Source organism: Coenobita brevimanus, chromosome 26 (genome assembly GCF_032717465.1).
Source record: "Coenobita brevimanus isolate Jiangsu-jjx chromosome 26, ASM3271746v2, whole genome shotgun sequence".
NCBI classification, from domain to species: domain Eukaryota; kingdom Metazoa; phylum Arthropoda; class Malacostraca; order Decapoda; family Coenobitidae; genus Coenobita; species Coenobita brevimanus.
The window spans coordinates 6,733,789-6,758,506 of NC_136979.1; the positions used below are offsets into that span (position 1 = coordinate 6,733,789).

Below are 24,718 nucleotides of genomic sequence, written 5' to 3' on the forward strand. Positions count from 1 at the left end.
GATCGACATGAGAGTGAATGTCAAAGTGTAATATGCAAAATAAAGTTTCATAAAAGGTGCGTCGAAATGACACTCCCTTGGTAAAAAAGAAAAAAAAAATCGTCTTGTGGCATCAGAAATACAATGGCTGAAATTTGTCTCGATTGAGCCTTACTGGAGAGCTTTACCCCTTTAATCCAGTGATGTCATTTACAATTTATCGTTTTAAAGGTTGATCTGTTTTCACCTGATGTAACTGTGCCATTCCCATAATAATTTAGCGCTAAAGAGTCGTGTCTGTAATTCGATACCGCTAAGTGTTGGTTATGAACTTGGAATAAAGTCTCCTTGGTTACTAGACAAATCAGTCCTTTAGTTTGACCGCACTTGGCCATCAACTGGATACAAATCATTTCGTCACCACTTTTCAACCTGTTTGGTAACCCCGATCTCACCTACATGTCGCCACGCTCCGCCCGTTTCTCCACAAAGTACCCCCGTTTCATCTCTCAATATAAGAATCACTTAAAACATAGGTTATACCTTGAACAATTCACACACACACACACACACACACACAGCGCAGTAATTAACCCAAAACAGTAGTCAGGATGCCGTACTGAAGGGGTTGCATACTTCCAAGCAATGGTTCTCTAAAACTGGCGGGCACAGTTAACATGTCATACTTTTCTAAGCAACAACGAATCCTAAAAGAACCGTCTTAATGTTAATAATAAACACCAGTCACATATACTAAGTTGGTGTTAACACGAATAAAGAAAAAAAAAAAAAAAATCATACTTATCTCGCCTCCGTCGTCAGCACCCACGTCCTCCCCCTGTCAAGTCTAGCTGGTAACTGCGAGTGCGAGCCGAGAGGACCGGTGCAGGATTCAGGGATTCGGACGATTCGAAGAGGGTGAATTTGGCTGTGCAGATTTCGAATGTCTCCATACGTAGGCCAGTAGTGTTCATCTCTGTTCCACTAATAACCCAACCAGTTCCATTGGATGAAGAAAGATAAAATTTTCATCATAAACCTAAATAACAATTCACAAATACTTAAAAGTTTTATTGTGCAATTTAAACGTATATTTAAGTGAATAGGACCATGAAGACAACAATATTCAGTTCCAAATACTGTTTTACGTAAAATTTACTACCAGAATCCATGATCCCGAGATAGTATTACCAAGTATGCATTTTTCCGCTCGATGTTTATGTGTGTGTGTGTGGGGAGGGGGGTGTCCGACTCCGGTCATTGGCTTCACAGCCTGCTCTCAAGGCTCAGTAGTCCTCCTACATGCCATACACCTCTACACGTAGGGAGCACGTATGGTTTGGTTATATGGTTACCACCTAGCGTTGTAATGGTTTCTTGGCTTACAGGAAACCATATGGCTTGCCACTCAATGTAATTTTTAACGCCCAACTAAAAGAAAATTGTTAATTTCTAGATTTCTACCAAGCTTCAGAAATAATTCAGCGTAGGCCCGTTTCCAGCTGTTTTCTGGGGATTTTGTAGTTAGCAAAGATCTAGCTGTCTTTTACTTCCATATAGCAACAATATTCATCATCCCTTCCACACCCACCCTCTTCCTCTCACATCTCTCAGTCCCCACCCACATCTTACTCTCATCTACACCCTCACCCACCCACCCACACCTCCTCACACGAATCTACGCCCTCACCTCCCCACCCACACCCTCTCATACCCGTCTACGCCTTCATCCATCCGCCCACACCCTCTCACGCCCAACTACGCCCTCATCTACTCATTTACACCCATCTTCACCCTTCCACACCCAGCTACACCCACCATCCTCTCACATCCACCTACACTCTCCCACACCCACGCACGCCCTCTCTCACTCATGCATGCCCACCCAAATCCACGCATACCGCCCTTACCTACCCACACCCTCCAATACACACACTCGCACCCCACTCCCTCCCACACCCACCGAAGCCCACCCAAATCCACCCACACTCCCTCCCCTTCCTGCATTATGCTTATGTAAAACATGCAACCAGTGGACTGCAGCCTGAAACTCCCCTCTTCCAGTATTCCACCTCTATCCATCAATCTATCTATCTGTATGTATCTATCCTGTCCTCTGTGATCAGGCTGCATTCACTCCAACTCACATGCCTGTCATTCATGATTCATTCTTCTTCGTCCCATCTCATCAACGGTCTGCCCTTCCCCCTCACCTTCACTCCTACCCACATACGCTCACCTAGTCAGTCTCTCATTCTCTATATGGCCAACATGATAGATGCAAAATTACTGTATATTCGTGGGTAGCAGGAGAGGTTTTGTGTGTGTGTGTGTGTGTGTGTGTGTGTGTGTGTGTGTGTGTGTGTGTGTGTGTGTGTGTGTGTGTGTGTGTGTCCACCTCTATCTCCTGCATCTTTTTTTTTTTTTTTTTTTTTTTAGCCCATCTCATCTTCCTAACAACATTGCCCTGCTTCTTCAACGTTCTCCATTATCTGAATGAGTGAAAATACCGTCAGTTAATATCACCACAAAAAAAGCAGTAAAAATCTGAGCAAATATCCATGTTCTAATAGTTATCAGTAATTTCCGTTTTTCCCATAAGTAAGAAGCTATTATTAGTAGCGGTTGTAGTAGTAGTAGTAGCACCATAGCCTCGGGTTCATCTGTAAACTTGTGGACTGTAGGCTGAAGTTTCCCTCCTCCTGCGGTCGATCATCATCTTTTGGGGGATAGGAGGGGAACTGAGGAACGTTTGTTGAATTGGGCAGTGGAGCCGCCCAGTTATATTGGTGCCACCACATGAAGGCGTCCCTCTCGAGCACCTATATTTAAGGGTCCTAATTGCAAACATTGATGACAGTTCTTCTAATGTTCCAGTTCCACCTGCTGATTTCTCGTGTATTGTGAGGACGGCTCAGTCATTGCAACCAGTATAAACCCTGCAGCATTTATTTCCTACTCCAAATACCACAATCGCCCATACCAGCCGACTGAGCCATGCCTGCAACACAAAAGGCACTGCCACGTGAATATGTACTGGTGCGCTGTTTATGGGTCACCCTGTATTTAGTGGGACATCTGTTGCCAAATATAGCCTAACCAGGAAAACAAAACGACCATTTAGAACCATGTCTTTATTTCCATGTTTTCTGAAGTGAGAGTTAGCCAATTACATACGTTAATACAAGCGCAGCAGGAATCATTGCATCCTCTCTCGAATCTTTACATATTGGCTAATATTGGAGTTGGAATGTTTATTTTTGTACAACAGCATGTGTATGTGTGATGCGTGGTGTTATTTTCTACTACTAATAATGCAAAATTTATACAACTTATTTCAGAATTTATGCAGCTACAGTATGGGATATTCTGAGAGCACACGATTTTCCTCCTGCTGGTTCTGACCACTCGTACTGTATTTTCATTTAAACCGGAGACTTCAAAGCACCTCTTCCTTAGCGATTTACTTGCTTATTACTCCCTGGTATTCCCTTGTATGCTATTTACATCAGTAAGTTGGCAATAACAACACATGAGAGGATATTACGGTGTAACGTGGAAAATAACCCGCCGAGGAAGATGCGTCACGAAATCTCGCAAGTCCAACGACAATACGGCCACTTAAAAAAAAGTTCACAAGGCTTTCCACGATAATCACATTCATGCCCTTACCATACTATCTATTTACACCGGAGTATATACAGCACTATATTACAAAATTACATTACATAGGCAAGGCACACACGTCGGTTTTACTCAGTTAGGTAGACGGATAAACCACTAATCCAACCAATTTTTTTTTTGCATCGAGGTGTCTGTTTGCGCAAGCCATTTTTGAGAATAATTTATAATGCCCGATATCCCATTTAATTACACCAAGCTTGGCAACCAGATACTGTACCTTCTAGTCAGGTCCTGGAGCTTCATTTGGCTTGTAATTTATAGTAAATAATACGAGATTTAGATTTTTTTTTTTTCATTAGTAGGCTGTTTTACAGCACTATATTATAAATGACTTTTATACACATTTATTGTAAACTTAAGATATGTTGTTTTAAAAATTGTACATAACCTGCTTTATACTATACAGTAGTTCGTTGATAAGAATTATAATTTTGTGAGTTTTTGAAAATGAAGCAACACATGTATCATACGTCATTTTACTGCTGTTCCTGTATAGATGGCTTCATGGCATAAAAATATTTGGTTTATTCACGTTTTTAATATGGAGGATCCTACAAGCTTACCTACCAAGAATTTTTTCCCTGACTTAAACTGACTTGCACTATGCATTCTGAACAAATCACAAATCATTAAACTGTCACATCAAATGCGTTTAATATCAAATCAAATCTTTCACTAAGTCTTACTTATTATTTAACACGCTTACTTAGGCTAACTGGCACAATCATCGAAGTTATTTAAGTATCCATACTCTCCTCATTCTTACTGCTGTGAGGACGAGGGAGTATGAAGGCGAATCGACGACATGTTCTACCCTACCGCTCTCCATTGCTCTTACCTGATGAATTATAATGCACTGAAATTACAAGGCCGAAAAATGTAATAGATTTTGATCATTACTCTTTGAGAGTTTGTACTAAAAGGTAAGTAGGCGGGGAGAGATAAGGCTGGTGGAGTGGCAACATGGCGTCATTTTAGTGTCACTATTTACCGTCTTCTTCCAAGTCAAAATGGTGGAAGGGAGACCGAGTTTCGGGGGGGGCGACGTGGTGTTTTTTGAGTATTTTCCATATTGACGGATGAAGTGTTTCTTTATTCTGTGATGATGATACATGTATGATAACGACGGTGAAAGCAATGCAATGGCGGTAATGATGGTAATACGATTTCGGTGATGATTGACAGTGATGATAGCTGCAACAGTGGGTAGTGATAATGATGATGATGATGATGATGATGATGATGATGGTGCTGAAGATAAACCTAATGATGACGGTGTTAATGATGGGATGAGAGTGATAAGGCTAGTGATGATGTAGATGGTGATGGTGACTGGCAGGGCAGACGACGGGCCTCTTCCCTGGTGGCTCAGAAGAATGTCTGAATCGCTATGGAGGCGGTTCGACCCAGCCAGCCGAAGTATATCATATTTCTGGTGAGTAAGACGGGGGGGGGGGGATCATTTATACATACATGCAGAAACATACAATCATGCATGGATTAATATACACACTCAGACACACAAAATTAATTATGCAAACATCGTGTCTTTACCATTCCCAGTAATCAGTTATCAATACCTGAACTGGATGCCAGGTGAGATACTACAGTTTATTTGTATAACATGACATTTATACCTATACCTCGAAAAAGAAAAAAAAAAAACGGCAAAATGAAAGATGACAAAGTATATGAAATACTCTCTAGGAAGAAATGAAAAAGAAGTTTTAACTTATAGTGAATTTACCGTGTATTAAAAATTTTTCAAGACATGCACGGGTAATTCTCTAATACAAAACTAGTATGTCAGCAACTCTGAAATCCTCATTTAATCGCTTACAAATTTTCCAACCTACAACTGCCTTAATAAGGCTATATATATATATATATATATATATATATATATATATATATATATATATATATATATATATATATATATATATATATATATTAAGACAGCTGATCAGTCTGGGCGATATTACCCGAGTGTTAATAAAAAACGATCACTGGTGCTGTGCCTATAAACTCAAGTGTCATCTACGTTGCTCCTAATGTTCTTATTTGTGCCATGCTCCTCGTCTCCCTCGCCACCCACCAATTAACAGTTCAGAGGACAGCGACTTATATATTTTGACTGTAGGTCTCGCCAGAAGCTTTTACGTGAGGGAGGATATCCCTTGCCTTCTTAAGGTTTAAAATGGGTGCAACGCTCCTTGTCTCTAAATGTCCTATTTTCTAAGTTTCGTCAGACAAACGCACACACACACACACACACACAAAAAAAAATAATAAAATAAAATAAAAACACTCACGTACACGAAAATATTTCGGTATTTAGGATTGTGTAATTTAGTGCGTGTCTTCTAGGTCGTCATGCAAATCTATTTATACTTTATATTGTCCCTCCACAAGTGCATACTGGTGGTTATTTCACAGCCACCCCACTACGCTACTCCCACCTCACTCCAGTCTACACAAGGAACAGTGAAGTCACTACACTGGGGACAACTAAATACTATGCGGTCTAAAAGAAAAGCGTATAGAATTACAGAAAGAAAGGAAGAGTAAATTTGTAGATCGCAGTCGGGTGGTACGCTCGACATCTAACTCCTTTTGCCTCTTCTGCTTCTCTCTTCATGAACTTAAAAATCAGCCCATAGTAAATCTCCAGCCACCAGCAGTGATGGCATCATCTGGCCACAAATCAATGTCATCGGTATCTTGTTGCTGCGGATTCATCAGAGTGGTTTTCAGAGTCTATAGAGAGAGAAGCAGGAGGACCAAAAGAAGTTTTGGTGCCAATAACACATACTTGATATGCAAGTTATCTTTTACGCTACATACTTCCTAGTCCAGCCCTCTGAGTACAACTGATATCTTGGGAATTTTATTTACGATCGCCAGACAATCTCGTTCAGCTCTGAGCCTTAAAGGATTCAATTAAAATCCCCTGAACACCAAAACCTCTTCAGCTTAATAATTAATCTGAAGGTAGCCAGAATAAAACAAAAAAAATAAAGAACGCTCTCATACTAAGTTGATCAGCGCCCAGAGTGCAGGGGTATATGAGACTCAGAACAGTAGTGACCTATCAACCAGTCATCCATTTTTTTGTCAGGTATCACAGTTTTCTTACATAATACATTAATTACTTTTTTTTTTCACTCGCTACACCAGTGTCCAATAGACTGTTCCTTAAAAATATATAAAGATTCCAATATTTTAACATGATAAATTTCAGGGCTAATGGCACTGCTATTCTGACCGTCTCGCAATGCATGAATGTATCTGAACAGCGTCGGACAGCACGGTATGCCAGTAGGTTATGTGTATTATACAGAAATCTGTTATTCTGTGGACGGATTTCTGACGAGAGATAAATAGAATAGGGCTGTAGTTAAAAAAAAAAAAAATAATAGAATGTAGGGCTGTAGAAATGTAAAGGTTCCCTCTCCATTCCTCTCCGGACTTCCCTTGCGATACAACAGAGAAGCTTCAACCAGCATCTCACCAATTAGTAATCTCTCGTTATTACTTTTTACTGTCACTTCCCTCCGCTCAGAATTCTTATTTTTAGCTCATGAATATACTTTTACTTATGATGGAATATGATCCTCCACAAGAAATGCCATGGCGCGATAAACTACTAAAGAGCTAAAGCGTATTGGTAGAGCCTATGGTTTGGCTATTTTATGATATAATATATTGGTGAAAAGCTGTTTGTTTCCCGTATTAATGTATGGAGTATATAAATCCTGGAAAAATTTAATGTCAAGTGAGTGATAAGCTGCGGGACTTTAGCTGGTCTAGGGTAAATCACACGAACTTTCGGTGTAACTTCTGCGGCGTGGAAAAATCGTGAAAAATGATATGCTGATTCCAAGGTCAGGATTCACACAAACCTCTAATTTGTTCTCGTCGTAAAATTAATGAGATGTGTTTTGCAGGATGAAAAAGAAGCGTGGCAAGTTTTTTTTTACTGGGCATTCCCTGTCCTTCCTGCTTAAAAAATAGCCTAATTTCGACAGAGAATTAATCGAACTTTTGTCTGATAATCACACTCCAGTGCCAGATGAGTTATTGAAGCTAAAATGTGATGTGCTACTTATTAATTTATCGACAGTGAAGTAGTGGAATCGAGTGCTGTCGAAAACCTTTGAAATCGAGTGTTGATGAGTTCTAATATCGTAACAATATTTGAAATAGAATGCTGCAGGTCTGCTATGGTGAAAACTTTAGTGGTGTGGAGTGCTACAGAAGTTCTACAGTCGAGTTAACATTTGAATCGTGTTACAGAAGTTCTAGTTGTGATTTTGTTTGGAAAAGGGTGTTTCAAAAGTTCTACAGTGGTCAAAACTCTAGGAATCAAGTGTTACAGAAGTTCTACAGTCGTGGAGAATTTTAGAATCGGGTACTACAAGAGTTCTACAGTCGTGAAAGCCTTAGGAATGGAATGTTACAGAAGGTCTACTATACAGTAGAAGCTAAGAGCGCTACAGAACTCGCACCAGATCACAAGGTTGCATTAGGGTGTTCTGGTTGACTAGAAGGGGTGCCTTGGTCGTGCTGTTGCTGGTGCTGTTGGTGCTGGGCGTGGCTGCTGTGCTGGTGCTGGTTGTGGCTGGGTTGGTGCATGCCCATCCCGCTGGACATGCCCATAAAGAGATTCTGCCAGTACCTCCACGGCGACGTCATGCACACTGCCTTGGTCCTGGGGCACGGATACTGCTTCAGGCACTCCACAAACTCGCGGTCACATTCGCACAGCTGGTGACCACAACTGTTGGCTGCACCCAGTGGACCGCGCCTCGTCACTGAAACACAGACAGCCTTACTAATGGGCCTGAAGCTAACAAAACATCATCATAATCATCTGAAGAAAGCACATAATAGTGGAAAGTATCATTCATGCAACACAATCACACTCAGTGATGGGTCTATACCTAATAACCATCATCATCATCATCTTCATGTGAGGAATGCATAATCTCCAACATAATAACAGAATGAAAGTAACTATAATCTTCATCGTCAACGGGAGGAAAGCATCACTCTCATCAGCATCATCGGAGGTACACAATTTTCACGACCATGCAGTAAAAATTCATGAAGCAGCACATTTAGAGCAATTTCGACGGCTGGAACCACAGACTCGAGAACAATTTTAAATAGCCACAGACGACCACTTTCTATAATATCGTATTCTTCTATTTCTTTCGTTTCCTCTTATAAATACACACTCCCAATTCACATACAGTAAAATTCTGCAGCTAAACACAAAACGTTACATTCTAGTCCGTGGCTTCTGCTGACTAGTTATTTGTGTGCAATATATGGGTTAATGTGGCTGAGAGAGTGGTTAGTTCAGAGAATGGTAGGTACGGTAAGATAATAATATGTACACTTATCTCTGCCATCACCTTTACCTTTGGTTAGGTCTGCATACATACACACACCCGCTCCCAGGTGCATGGAAATCAAGTGCCTGGCCTGGTAACAGTTGTCTTAGTAGTGAGGTTTGGAGGTTTGAGGTCTGTCGCGGCGGTTACAGTCTTCATTTTCATGTTTATCTTGTCAAAGTCCTGATGCAACTGCTGTCCTGAAGCTGTGGTTGTTGATGTGTCAGAGTTGTGTTGGTAGCGTCAGTTATAAGTCAGGCAGCGTCATGTCTCAGCTGCTACTCGTGTCAGCTTCTGGACGCCACCTGTAGACGGTCGAACCTAGATTTTTTGTCATTTTTATCTTTGTAGCCTACATGAAAATAGTAACATAATACAAAAACATATCTTCGCCTACTTTTTATATACTAATATAAATAAACTTCAGAGTTAGCACTTTGTCATTATTAAAGAAGAAACACTTTAACCCATGTTTATACGAGATGATTAAAGAATGCACAAGTTATCGCTAAACGTTTTCTTTGTGACGTTACTATGAAAGAATGAGAGTATTTTAGGGTAAACTCACCACAGTACGGCTTGCCACCATTGCACTTCCATTTATAAGGTGCGAGGTAGTGGTCGAGGCCCTGACAGTGGGCGTGTTCATAGCACCAGTCGTGTCCCTTACAGCACCTGTGGAAGGCACAGAAGGGCAATTCGTGGACAGAAACAAAAAGGAATCATATGTATCTCTTTAGCCTTGTTAGTCTTAGACAAAAATGACCTCTGTTGAACAGCTTTCATGTATACAGTGGCCCAACTGTTGCATTTTGTTGTTGTTGTTGTTGTTGAGTAACACCTGCCTGATCGAGCAGACCCACCAACCGCAGGCAGGCAATCACCTCTGCAGTGCCGTCCCGTGCAGTGACCCGATGTCCCTTTGCGGCAGACAACGCCTCTCCACAGTGAGGTTTGGGGATGAAAGTGGAGGTTTGGCTCTTGGATGGGCGCTGCATTTAAACCTCTCCACCCAGTTTACAGAGCACCATGGCAGCCTCCACATCATTTCTTCACTTGATTATATGGTTAACATCTAGCATCGTAAATGTTTTCCTGGGTTACTCGGTGTAGAATCATTATAATTAAAAAAGAAAAAAAAAAAAGTGGATGACAGGCGCCCCCATCCATCACCTGCTGGTAGATGTAAAGTGGTAAAGCAAAAAGTGATCTACCTGTCTATCTATCTACTGTATCTATTCCAAGACACGTTAATCCCATAAGGATTGGCCACAGATAAATCGCCTCTACGTCGCCCTGTCCTCTGCCATTTGCCTTCTCTCCTTCCAACTCACACACCCTCTCTCATATATCCCTCCACTCCATCCCTCCATTTCATCCTTGGTCTTTCTCTTCCAGTCTCCCCCTCCATCGCACTCATATACACTCTCCTAGTCAGTTTCTCATTCTCCATCCTCTTCACATGGACAGAATGATAATTTATTTCCACAAACAACCATAAGTAAGATTAAAGTAAAAAAGGCGTCACTAAATGCAAGGACTCATCTTTTCTCGCCAAGGTCCCAGCTCCCACGTCTCTCGTAACCCCTTCTTAATCTATTTTGAACACCAATAGACAGTTTTAATTGGTTTAACGAGAACTTTTCAAACATAAACATTTAGGTACAGTATTAAGTACCCCCTTTTATTAACAGATTTCTCCAAGGCTCAGCAAAATTGGTCTGGCAGCAGCAAAAATGAAGTGAAAAAGACGTCGCTATATCCCTTTTACTTTAACTTGACCCACATTTTCGTCCTTTTATACCTCGCTTTACTTTACTCAGTGGCAGAATAAACACAATACTAAAGCTCTATGTTCTTTCTGACGCACTTCTTCATGACTAACTTCATATTCTAGTGCTAATCTTCTTTTACAATCAAGCATTGAAGATGGAGGGATGGCAATTTTAGGCCAAGTTTGAGTAATGACGAAATGGTAGTAAAAAAAATTAACAATCCCTCCATGATTTTCCACCTTTATTATCCAGCCTAACAACAGTAAAGGTCTCGTTATAAGGTACCGTATTTGGCGTTCCATATTGCTTATTAATAAAGTTCGGTAAATCACAAAACAAGTGCGTTCATCGACCATATGACCGGAGAAGCGCAAGAAGCCATCGAAGTGGGGGAGGGGAGGATAAAAAGAAGGGCGTGATGAGCAAAGGAGTGAGCAGGATTGGCTGGGAATTTGGTAGACTGTTGGGGATGGGGTGGGAAAGTATACCCTGTGGACGTTGTAGGGGTAGTTATATTAATTCAGTGAAGCTTTATAATGAGAATTAATTTACCCAAGAATTAATATGCAGGGGGAAGGGGATAAAGAAGTGGACTTAGGGGACAAAAATATGGGTGAGATGAAGCGGAGTTGTAATGGGGGATGGTGAAGAGTGAAGAAAAAAAAACTAAGACTGGGTTCTGTGGGAGTAAATGGTTTGTGTAAAGTTAAGGATAATTTCAAAGTTTTCTTCAGCAATAATAGAACAAGATATTTTCCCGTTGTTCTTATATGGATCGCAAAAAAAAACAAAAAAAAATTGTCCACCGGTATTACAGCTCCATTACTATTTATACAGCTGCTTTGGCTCCCCCTCCCCACAAAAGTTTACAATATCTACTTTAAGGAGGGAAAAGTTGTGGTATTCTGAAGCACACCCATGTCTTATGGTGCAGCTAAATCCTTCACTGCGATGACGTCTCTTGAAATCTTATCAGTGACACCTCCAAACGATTCTGAGGAGTAGACTGTAGCACCAGTCGAGCAGGGCAGTACTCCCGAGGTGGATGGAAAGCTGATGACAGGGAGTGCTGGAGCTCCCGTTTCATCAGCCCTCAGGACTAGTTCCTGACCATCCCCCTTTGCTGAACTTTTTCAGTGTCTCAGTTACACAGAGAGTAGGCCAGCATGCTCTCCAGTACAAATTTCTCCATCTATCTTCACCAAACTACATGCACAGTACACACTACACTTCCTATTCAAAATTCACCAAAATGGCGTCAATTCACCCAGCCTCGGAGTCCCCAGGGGGGGGACCATAAATGCCCCCGCCATCTGCCCCTCTCCCGGTGACGACTCGAGGTGCCTGGAACCACTGTCTGACTCTCTTCTTCTTCATTTCTGCAACATTCGCGGCCTTTCATCTAACTTTCGCTCTGTTGAGCACCACCTCTCCTCCTCTAAACCTCACCTTCTTTTTCTAACGGAGACTCAGCTGTCTGAGGCAACTGACAGCAAACCCTTTTCTGTATCCTCCTACTTTCTCTATACTCATTTCAAAGCCAAAGGTGGCTGTTGTGTATACATACGCAACGACTTATCTTGCTCTCGTTTTCCTGAACTTGATTCTTCTGAATTCTCCAATCTCTGGCTTCGGCTTTCCTGTCATTCTCTAACTAAATATATCTGTGCTGTTTACTTATCCCCTAATTCTACTGACTATCAAAAATTCTTCGACTATCTTACTTCTACGATGGAACACATTCTGTCCATTTCTCCTTTCTCTGAAATCTCCATTCTTGGAGATTTCAATGTTCACCACCACCTTTGGCTCTCCTCTCCTTTCACGGATCCACCTGGTGAACAAGCCTACATCTTTTCTATCCTTAATGACCTACAGCAGCTTGTACAGCACCCTACCCGTATCCCTGACCGCCTTGGAGAGAGCTCCAACATACTTGACCTCTTCCTCACAACTAATCCTTCTGCTTACTCTGTTAATCTTTTCTCTCCGTTGGGCTCCTCCGATCACAACCTTATTACCTTAACCTGTCCTATCGCTCCAGTACGGCCTGCGGACCCTCCAGGGAAACGTCGTCCCTGGCATTTTGGAGCTGCGGACTGGGAGGCCCTCAGGCAGTACTTCTTTGATTTTCCCTGGAATGATTATTGCTTCCATGGCCGTGAGCCATCTGAGTGTGCCTTGCGCATTACTGAGGTTATTCTCTCGGGCATGGAAGCATACATTCCTTTCTCATATCCTTTGACTAACGCAAGAAAGCCTTGGTTTAATCACGCTTGTTCTAATGCTGTCCGCAACAAGGAGAAGGCCTACAAAAGGTACCGGAGCCAACCCACCCCTGAATCACATAATCTTTACGTTTCTGCCCGGAATCGTGCTAAGTCTGTTCTTCGCTCTACTAAAAATAATTTCATCCATACTAAATGCTCTCAACTCTCCAACTCGAATTCTTCCCGCTCCTTCTGGCACCTTGCCAAAAATCTTTCTAACAACTTTACCTCATCATCCTTCCCTCCTCTTTTCTACTCTGATGGTTCTGTAGCTATTTCTTCTACTGATAAAGCAGATCTCTTCGCACAGACTTTCTCCTCCAATTCCACCTTAGACGATTCCGGTGCTGTTCCTCCATCACTTCCCCCCTCTGACTTCCTCATGGCTGACATTAAAATTTCTTCAGTTGATGTATTTTCTGCCATTACTGGCCTCAGTACTAACAAGGCATATGGGACTGATGGCGTCCCTCCTGTTGTTCTAAAAAACTGTGCTTCTGTGCTTACACCCTGCCTAGGCAAACTATTTCGCCTTTGTCTGTCAACTTGTACCTTTCCTTCTTGCTGGAAGTTTGCTCTCATTCAGCCAGTCCCAAAGAAGGGTGACCACTCCCAACCCTCCAACTATCGTCCAATTGCTTTAACATCCTGTATTTCAAAAGTTTTCGAGTCAATTCTTAATAAAAAAATTTTAAGGCATCTTTCCTATCACAACCTTCTTTCCGATCGTCAGTATGGGTTCCGTCAGGGACGCTCCACTGGCGATCTTCTCACCTACCTTTCAGACTCCTTGTCATCCTCCTTTCGGGACTTTGGCGAAAGCTTTGCCATTGCACTTGACATCTCAAAGGCTTTCGATCGAGTCTGGCATAAATCTTTAATTTCCAAACTGCCCTCCTACGGTTTCTATCCTTCTATCTGTGCCTTCATCGCTAGCTTCCTTTCTGGTCGTTCTATAGCCGCTGTCGTAGACGGCCATCGTTCTTCTCCTAGATCTATCAACAGTGGTGTTCCTCAGGGCTCTGTCCTATCACCAACTCTCTTCCTTTTATTCATCAATGATCTTCTAAGCTGTACATCTAACCCTATCCACTCATACGCTGATGACTCCACCCTTCACCTTTCCATGCGGTTCCCGCAACGCCCATCTCAACAGTTACTTCAAGAAACAAGGGATGAGGCTATGGCACACCTAATGTCTGACTTGGCTCATATCTCTGACTGGGGTAAAAATAATAATGGTTGTCTTTAATGCATCTAAGACTCAGTTCTTGCACCTATCAACCCGACAAAATCTTCCACAGGTATACCCACTAATGTTTAATAATATTCAGCTTAATCCTTCATCATCCTTGAACATGCTTGGGGTTTCATTTACTCGGGACTTATCTTGGAAAGATCATATTACAACTCTTGTAAAATCTGCTTCCAAGAGATTGGGTGTGCTAAGCCGACTCCGCTCTTTCTTTACCCCTGCACAATTGTTGACTCTATACAGGGGTTTTATCCGCCCCTGTGTGGAGTACAACTCTCATGTGTGGGGAGGCTCCCCACATACAGCTCTTCTCAATAGGGTGGAGTCAAAGGCTTTTCGTCTCATTAACTCTCCTCCTCTTACTGACTCCCTTCAACCTCTGTCTCTTCGCCGCACTGTTGCATCTTTATCTCTTTTCTATCGCTACTTTAATGGTCACTGCTCCTCTGAACTGTCTGCTTGCATTCCTCCACCTCTACGACGGGCGCGTAGCACCCGTCTGGCAGCAAACTCTCATCCCTTTTCTGTCCAACTCTCTAATGCAAGAGTTAACCGTTACTCCCAGTCTTTCATTTATGCAACAGGTCAGCTCTGGAACTGTCTCCCTCTGTCTGTATTTCCTCCTGCCTATGATCTCCAGTCTTTCAAACGTAGTGTGTCCAGGCATCTCAAAATGATCGGATCTTGAATTTGGCTCTCTATTGTATTTTGTTTTTCTCTTGGAGGGAACTGTTACTGCGGGCTCATGGCCTTTGGTTCTTTCTTCCTCGCATAAAAAAAAAAAATAAAAAAAAAATTTACTTTAGACCCCCTATGAAGGCTGTATCTCATCCTCCAGTTCGAAAAATCTCCTCTAAGCTGGTATAAATAGTCTAAAAATGGCAAGAACAGAAAATAAACACATATTGTAATGAAAAATGGCAAAGTCTTCTCCCTACGTCTGGCTTACCCTCTCGAAGACGATGATGGGAAACCTTAGATACATGAAAGCCATACGTGGGGACTTCCTTGCTGTTATTTTTCTTCTTGTCTTTTTCAGTAAAATTTTGAAATAAACTAATTGTGGTAATGACATCTACTGTACAATAACGTCTGATCCTTGGAACCTCAAAGAAGAAGAAGAAGAAGAAGAAGAAGAAGAAGGTGATGGTAGTGAAGGAAACGAAGAAATAGAAGATCAGAGGAAAAACAAGAAGAAGAAGAAGAAGAAAAAGAAGAAGAAGAAGAGAGAGAGAGAGAGAGAGAGAGAGAGAGAGAGAATTATCCTCCAAACCATTCCCCCAGCTCGACCCATCTCCCCCACTCACTTGTCAATCCCATCCACCACCAGGCCAGACCCCAGGAAGCCACAGTAGCAGCCGTAGCCCTTGTAGTCCAGCGGGTTGCACCGAGTAGCGCACGTCACCATGTTGAAGAGGTGGAAGACGGAGCGCTTGCGACGTGCGGAGGTGGAGGCGTGGATGGAGAGGTCAGAGTTCGCCGCTGCAAACTCCTCCAGCGCGGATTCCACCAGCGCATCTGGAAAGGAAGAAAAAGGGAGTGGATTAGAGGTGGATTGGGTGGATGGATGGAGAGGTAGGGTTGATTGCTGCCTCGTTTGCTGCTAATAATAAATAAATAAATAAATGAATAATGGTAATAATAACAATAGTAATGATAAAATAATAATGATAATAATAATGATAATAATAATAATAATAGTAATAACAATAATAAATAATAATAATAATAATAATAATAATAATAATAATAATAATAATAATAAAACAAATTAATAAACAAAATACAAATCGAGGTGGTTCAGAGGTGGAGCACATGAAGACATCGGAGTTTGCCACCGCCTCTGATTCAAATTCCGCCACCACGTCTAGAAAAAGAAAAAAAAAAGGATAGGAATGCTTCACAGGTGGAAAGAAGAGAAGGTGGTTCAGAGGTGGATGTGGAAGCTGAGTAGATGAGGAGGTCAGAATATGTGGCTACCTCATTACAGCAAATTCCACCAACGCGTATAGAATGGAAAAAAAATGGAGGTGGAAGTGGAGGTAGAGGTGGACGTGGAGATATAGGTGGTTCAGAGGTGGAGGTGGAGCGAGTGGAGATGTCTTGAACTAGCATGGGTGGAGATTTCGTTACACATATTCCACAGCGATTTATTCTGCACGTACCTCAGTATTCTCTTGTAAATTCCTGAAGCGAACGATGTCGATATTAAAACGATATAAGTAACATACAAGGGAATGTTAAGGAGTAATATGCAAAATAAACCGCTAAGGAAGAGGTGTAACGAAGACTTCTATGCTATCTAGGAAATACCCCTTATTATTATTATTATTATTATTATTAGTAGTAGTAGTAGTAGTAGTAGTAGTAGTAGCAGTAGTAGCAGTAGTAGTAGTAGCAGTAGTAGTAGTAGCAGTAGTAGCAGTAGTAGTAGTAGTAGTAGTAGTAGTAGTAGTAGTAGTGGTAGTAGTAAGCTCATCTGCAAGTAAACCCAGTGGACTGTAGGCTGAAGTTCCCCTCCTGCAGCCCATCATCGTCATTTTGGGGGATAGGGAGAGAGGAGGGACGTTTGTGTAACCAGGCAGCTCCACCGTCCAATTATATCAGAGCCACCACATGAAGGCGTCCCTCTCCAGCGCCTGTGTTGGTAAAGTCAATGTAAATTCCTTGTGGCTTATTATCTACGTTTTATGGTCTTTGTTTTGATTATCGATGAATGTATCTGCAAAATTAAGACAAACAGAGACTTTGGGAGGCTGGAATGACGAGTGTATGGGCGTATGGGCCATTTTTCTGGGTATTCTGCTGTGGGTTATCCTTTTGTGCTTTTTTCTGCTTCTAATTCCTGTAAAACACCATATATTATTGGGAATAGTATCTTGATGATGATGATGATGATGGTGGTGGTGGTGGTGGCGATACTGATGATGATGGTGGTGGCGGTAATGATGACGATGATGGCGGTGGTAATGATGAGATGAAGACGATGATGATGATGATGATGCTGTTGTAAAGTAAATCGCAAAAGAAGCAGGCACCACGTCGTCTTCCACGCCGACGAAAAGCGGGTCAGTGTGCTTAGCGTATGGGTCAGAGAAGAGAATGGGAATGGTTATGTGGTGATGGTGGGAGTTAGGGCGATGGGATGAGGGTGATAAAGGAGGAAGATGGCGGGGTAAGTATAGAGTCTAGAAAGTGTGTGTCCTTCATTTTCTAACTTATTGATCAGGAAGAAAAAACTAGACGAGAAGTGAAGGGCCTTTATGCTCGTCGGGTAAGGAGACACCCTAACACCTCTTTCCTTAACGATTTATTTTTGGATATGGCTAGTTAACACCCTTTTGTACGTTATTTATGCAGAATACGGCGATACTGGAAGGATTTATATAACACAGAATAGGACAGTGAGGTGTAATAAACAAAATAAATCGCTTAGGAAAACGTGTTAGGGATCTTCCTCAACCGACGAGAATACGAGCCAAGGAATTTTAGAGAGGAATAGCATGGTTACCCCTTCACTATGATGATGGATTTTCTACTTCATTCTTGCTGCCATTCGACTTTTTACTTAATTTAGGAATATGTGGTGATGTTCGGGGTAATGAGGGCTGTCTCTAACATCCTCCATTTTATTAAGTTTCCCCCCAGTTGCATATATCCGTCTGCAGATCCATGCCTGAAATAAAAACGGTCTCGTAGTGAAGGGGCTAATGTAAGAGATGTGAAGAAATCTGATCGAAGCGACTGTTCACTAACGATCCACACTTTATTCGTTTATCATACTTGTTATTCACGTTATTTATTTATTTATTTATTTACCAATGTTTTCATGCAGCACAGGAGAATCTTTATGAAATGAAGAAGGTTAGATGCAGTTTTCAATAATCCATTCACTTCTAGAGGCCTTCCTAAGTTAAAAAAAAAAAATTGTTGACTAGCAGCAAAATTGAAATATATAAAGACTGCAATACACTGAAATTTTTAGAAGTTAAAGATGGTGATGGTGATGATGATGATGATGATGATGATAATGATGAAAACTGAAGCTATGATAATGATGATGATGATGATGATGATGATAATGATGAAAACTGAAGCTATGATAATGATGATGATGATGATGATGATGATAATGATGAAAACTGAAGCTATGATGATGATGATGATGATGATGACAGTAAAAGCTACAGACCCAGTCGGCAGTGGAAAAGAAAGGAGTTAAGAAGATGGCGATTGTGGTGAGGGTGAGGTGGATGGATGATGACAGGTTGGGTGAGTGAGTGTGACGTTGATGGTGGTAGTTGTGGTTGGTGATGGTGGTAGCGCTGGTGGGACAGAGCTGTAGGGGAGAATGGTGGTGATGGCGGTGGTGATTGGAAAGGGTGGTGGTGGTGAGATGGTGATGATGCTGATGACTGCGGTGGTGGTGATGGCGGTGGTGATTGGAGAGGATGGTGGTGATACTGATGATTGCGATGGTGGTGGTGGTGGTGGTGGTGGGAGGGGTTAATGGGGCTGGTGGGAAAGATGATGATGATGATGATGATGATGATGGTGATGATGATGATGGTGATGATGATGGTGATGTGATGATGATGATGGTGATGGTGGTGGTGGTGGTGGGAGGAGTTAATGGGGCTGGTGGGAAAGATGATGATGATGATGATGATGATGTGATGATGATGATGATGGTGATGTGATGATGATGATGATGGTGATGATGATGATGGTGATGGTGATGGTGATGATGATGATGATGATGATGGTGGTGACACAATGAAAATCAACCACAACTAACAACACCAGAAAGAGAGAGAGAGAGAGAGAGAGAGCGTGCCTGAAGCAATGGGGGGGGGGGTACTCATCTAACCTTCACATCCCCATACAGTATTCACCTTCCACTTCCTCCTCCTCCTCTTCCTCCTCCATCCCACTTCTTGCTCCTCCTTCACTACTTCCGCATGCCTTTCACACACACTCTTCTTCTTCCTCCTCCTCTTCTTTCCTTCTTTCATTCTCTCTAAGGTTTATTCTCCTCCTCCTCCTATTATTGCTACTACTACTACTATTATTACTACTAATACTACTACTGTACAATTTTACTACAGTATCTATATTTCTCTGTTCCTCTACATCTCCTTTAGACACTTATTTTTCCTAACAAGTTCTTTTTCTTCTTTCCTCCTCTTCCTGTGTCTTCTCCTGTACCGTCAGTCCCAGAACGCTTATTACTTCCTGGTTACCGTCAGACGATTTTGTTCAGCTCAGAAGTCTCGTCGTCCCTCTCTATCTCATATTCATTGTCTCTTTTCTTCTCTCTCTCATTCGTATTTGCTTTACCTTTCCATCTCTCTCTGTCTCTGCCTGTCTGTCTCTCTCTCTCATATCACAACTTGTAGCGCTTTCAAACCTTCTCTGCCTCTTATTTCTTCTTTCCTTCCATCCTTTCTTCCCCCCCTTCATTCTTCCCTTCCCTCCTTCTTTCCTTCCATCCTTCCAATCTGCTTTTTCCCCTTTTTTTCCACCAACTCCTTTTCCTATCTTGCTTTTCCTTCCTTTTATCATGACAATCAATCCTTCCCCCCTTTTTTTTCTTTATATATATTGCTTCTCTTCTTCCTATTGTTTCTTTCTCTTTTTTTTTTTTCCATACCGCATCTCAATTTATTTCTCCCCTTTTATTTAATCTCCTTCATTGTATCCATCATTTTTCCTGTGCTTGTTTAACTTTCCTTTCCCTATTACGTCCTTTCCTCCTTTCATCTCCTTGGTTTTTCCTTCCCCATCTATCTAGCTATCTATCTGTATGTTTGTCTGTCTGCTTATTCATTTATTCATTTACTTATTTATCCATTGCCTGACGTCTTCATCCCAGACTGGGTGGCCACGAACAAATCGCCTTCACACCGCCTTGCCCTCCCCCATCACGCGTACCTCTCTCCGCCTCACAGTCTTTCATATACCTCTCCAAGCCACCCCTCCACCTCATCTTCGTTCTCCCTCGCCCCCTTTCCCTCAGCCTCACTCACATGCACTACCTTATTCCATCTCTCACCCCTCCGCTCGTTCCACATGTCCAAAGTATCCCAAATTACTATTCCTAAACTTTCCTGCAGCATCTCTACATCAATACCTCAGTACTCGCAAACATGCTCATCTGTGTGTCTGTCTCTCTACATCACTCCACACGCTCCTCTCAGGCACTTAATTTTCACACCTCTCACTCTTTGCTTGTGTTCTTACAGCAAAGTTGACGTTTTAATCCAGAAGTAGGTGTGGGGATCACCGTAAGGTCATGTAACGACTTCTTTTTTCCCCATCATATCTTTCCAATTTTTCTTTTTTCCACCGTCCTCCTTCCCCATTGTATCCTTTCTAGCACTTCATACTTTAAACATCCATTCTTTCTCACCACACTACCTAAACTTGAAGGCGCTCACACTCTCCACTCCCCGACCATTCAGTCTCACTCTGCACAGCGTGACTTCGTTCCTCTGAAAAAGCATATATGTTTTTCTCTCTGTTTACATTCGTTTTCAGATTTGTTTCTCGGACGTCACTAGTGTCTTCTATATTTTCCTTCCTTCCAGATATTTTTTCTTCTTCATAATCTAATATTTCTTTCTTTCGTTTTCTCCCCACGAGCCACAATAAATCCGTTTTTTTTTTTTCTTTCCTTTCTTTGTTCTCTTCGCATCGCTCTTTCCCACCGTCAGTTTAATCCTTTCAATATGGCAACGTCTTTCTGAACTTTATTCTTGCTACCTCCAGACGATTTATTTCCTTAGAAGAATCCTCTTGTAGTTAACACGTCAGTGAAGATTTAAGGAAGTAATGCAGATAATAGTGTCATTTGGCTGAAAGGGTTAATTATTCCACCTGTTTTTCAGCCTCTTTCTTCTCTTCCCCCCGAGGCCCAAGACAGAACCCGTCCCCCTTGTTCTTGCTCTCACCCCGGCCTCCCTACCTGCCCTCGCCTTCATTAACCTGTGCCTCCTCTTCGATCACTAACCCCATGCTTTCAACACATCTGGCTTGCTACAGAACAAAACCATTACCTTTTTGTTCTTATCCACACCCCTCCGTCTTCCCACCCACATGCTACCCAACTTTAATTAAACCAGCCCTAACAAAATCTAACCTAACCTAACCTAACTTAGCCTAAATTAACCAAACATAACCTGGCTAACTCAAACCATATAAACAACCTGGCCTTACCCAATATAACCTAACCCTAGCCAAACATACAACCTTTCTTGGACAGCTCTAACCAAACCTGGACCAAACCTAATTAACCTACCCCTGACCAAACCTCACTTCATCTCACCTAACCTAACCTTGCCAAAGCCTCAAGACAGAACCAGCCCTCCTCGTTCTGTCGCTCACAAAGACCTCCCTACCTGTTGTCGTCTTCATTAACCTGTACCTCCTTGTCAACCGTCACGACCACTGGCCCTTCACCGACCTCATGTCCTCTGCTTCACTACTGGTTCGCTAAGGAGTGTTATCGTACTATCAAAATGAAAAATCTGTCAACAATATCATGCCAGTTTTGCGTCCTGCCTTTCGTTTTTATCATTCTCCCTCGAACGTCAGAGGGTATGTTTGCTTCTCATACCATTTCGCTGTGTGCATCATTTTGTTGGTATGACATAATAATAATAATAATAATAATAATAATAATAATAATAATAATAATAGTAATAATAATAATAATAATAATAATAATAATAATAATAATAATAATAATAATAATAATAATAATAATAATTCGCCTCCAATTCCGTTTATCATGTACGGTATATTCCTTTAAATTCCTCAATCTGCAGTTCGTCCTGTCACATCCCTCCATATCCCCTTTGGTCTTCGTCTTCTTCTTCATCTCCTTCGTCAACTCCATCCTCATCACTACGTCCAACATGATCCCCACCTCGCCTCAAATCGTGGCCATCACCCTTCCCTATCGCAGCACCAACACAAAATACAATCACAAAGAATCCAATAAGTCCTCACTGTAAAGCAACTCCAACACAACAGACTTATTCGCTGCATGCACCTTACAAACAAATCCTTCAACATAGCCTCAGTAAAAGATCTGTGGGAGCGCCCGGATGAAGTGAATGGTTTCCTGCAGTCCAGAACAGCAACAACATTCACGTCCACACGTCCCCATACCATCACACTATAGCTCACAACCAGAATCTAACAACTGCACTCCACTACCTCTGAATCACCACCAGATAATAGCATAAAAGCAACGACATAAAAAAAAAAAGTAGGCTATCATCAGAGGTAAAAGTAACAGTTTTATTAATGAGTAACACCAAAATCGCAGTCATAGTTTTCTCTAACAAGCAGCCTCGAAAGGACCATAAGGTCTGTTGCTGTTTGCTTTCTTGTGTAATCCTGTGTAATATATACGCTACAACTTTCAGAAAGCGTATGGCAAGATCCCCCAGTCAGTGCACTTTTAGAATTGTGATTATAGCCGACGATAATAAGAGAAATGTATGCAAGCAGATCGAGACTGGGCTTAACTACCCTATTAAAATACAGAGTAAGAGATAATTTATTTTACGTATGCAAATTACTTCAGGTTAATGGTATGACTCCTTCAGTTACGTTAGAAGTAATCGCTTCGATAAAATTTGCACGTGTTTTAAGCTAAGAATTATTTGTAACAGATTTCGAAGCACAAAACACACTGCTTTGTGGCATGGTAGACTGCGATGCTGTTTCTAAGTTTTATAGAGATTTAACTTTAGATCAATCCCAGCTGACCATGTTCCCTTCCAACTTATTAACTTTCAGGCTTCAGGGAATCACTCAACTGAATCAAATCGTCTGATGTTCGCCGGGATAGAAAGCTAGAGTTGTCCCGAACATGAGCAAGTCTAACCCCCCGGGCACGAGAAAATACTTTTTATGCTTTATTTTGACTAATGAGAAGCAGTTTCATTCATTTTAGCTGGTGCGTGGAATACTCAACAGGCTCGTAACACGTACTAGAAAGCCTGGTCTGTCGCCCAGTCCTCTTTAACCCTTTCAGTACGGAGACGTCTTTTTGCAGTGTATTCTTAATTGCCACCTGACGATTTTACTCAGCTTAGGAGAGCCCCCTGGTAGCGGGGGGATTGACCCGTTCAGTCTGATGCCGTATATTTCATCTTTACAACCACCAGACGATGTTATCCTGGGGTTTATGAAGGCCTCAGAAACAACCTCCATTAGCCCTTTTTGCTACAAGAATTCTTCCATGGCCTGAATAAAACAGAGACCGTCCTGTGATAGTAACAATGAAAGGACTTAAAGTTTTGCCATCTGAGCGTAGGGGTCCGAGGCTAGGTTACTGTAGGCCAGAACATGTAAGGATAGGAGACCGGTCCACGCCCCGAATAGTGTTTTATATGATAGAAAAGCGTTCGGTTACCAGGCCACCAGGCGTCTACAGTAAAAGATTATATATATAAAGACACAGATTTACTGATAGCTAGACAGATAGATACAGATATAGGTTGATAGACGGATAGATAGAAAGATAGATAGATAGACAGATAGACAGATAGATAGATTTTAGGTATATACGTCCATCAGACCGAAGAGGTTCATAAAAACATATCAAACCCCTCCATTAAAAAAAAAAATAAATAAACCTTAAGGTGAATGAAATCGCCAGGAGATACCATAGCAAGAGTATAAGGAACATGGCGTCCTCGTACTGAAGGAGTTTAGTCTACCATTATGTACCTTGACTGGCAGAAAACATACCGTACGGGCCATTACCTACTTAACTACCTCTCTCTCTCTCTCTCTGGAAAGGTGAGGGAGGGGTGGCTTGTGAATGGTGAGACCGAGGGAGCGGGGGAGGGGAGTAAGGGTGAGGGGAGAGTGTGTGAAGGTGAGGGTGACTGATGAGGGATGAGGGTGAGTGATGGGGTGAGGGGTTCGTGGTGAGGGTGACTGATGAGGTGAGGGTGGGTGGTGAGGGTGAGGGATGGGGTAAGGGTGGGTGACCTTCCGTACAACAGCCAGTGAGCATGATGATGAGAACTGTCTAGTGAGAGGGAGAGGGAGGGAGGGAGGGGGAGATAGGGAGGAACAGAGCCATAGAGTAGGAGAGAGGGAGGCAGAGAAGGGGAGGAAGAAAAGGAGGGAAACTGGGGGTGAGAAAGGAATGGAAGGATGGGGAGTGCAGGAATAAGGATGGTAACGAGTAAGATGGATGAGAGAGAGAGAGAGAGAGAGAGAGAGAGAGAGAGAGAGAGAGAGAGAGAGAGAGAATACACTACTAGAACAACCACCATTTACTTTATACACAGAAGGCGCATCGTAACAGATAAGCTGCATAATATT

General features: G+C 42.1%; 1 protein-coding gene across 1 annotated transcript; it reads right to left on the reverse strand.

Moving 5' to 3' along the window:
• Nucleotides 1–8,178: 8,178 nt before the first annotated feature.
• LOC145394144 (uncharacterized) lies at nt 8,179–23,593 on the reverse strand. The gene is made up of 5 exons (XM_080268124.1): nt 23,467–23,593; nt 16,803–16,844; nt 15,673–15,808; nt 9,634–9,740; nt 8,179–8,480 (listed from the first exon to the last, which is right to left on the reverse strand). The coding sequence occupies exons 1-5, from the start codon at nt 23,591–23,593 to the stop codon at nt 8,179–8,181; spliced, it is 714 nt and encodes a 237-aa protein (XP_080124250.1).
• Nucleotides 23,594–24,718: the final 1,125 nt, after the last annotated feature.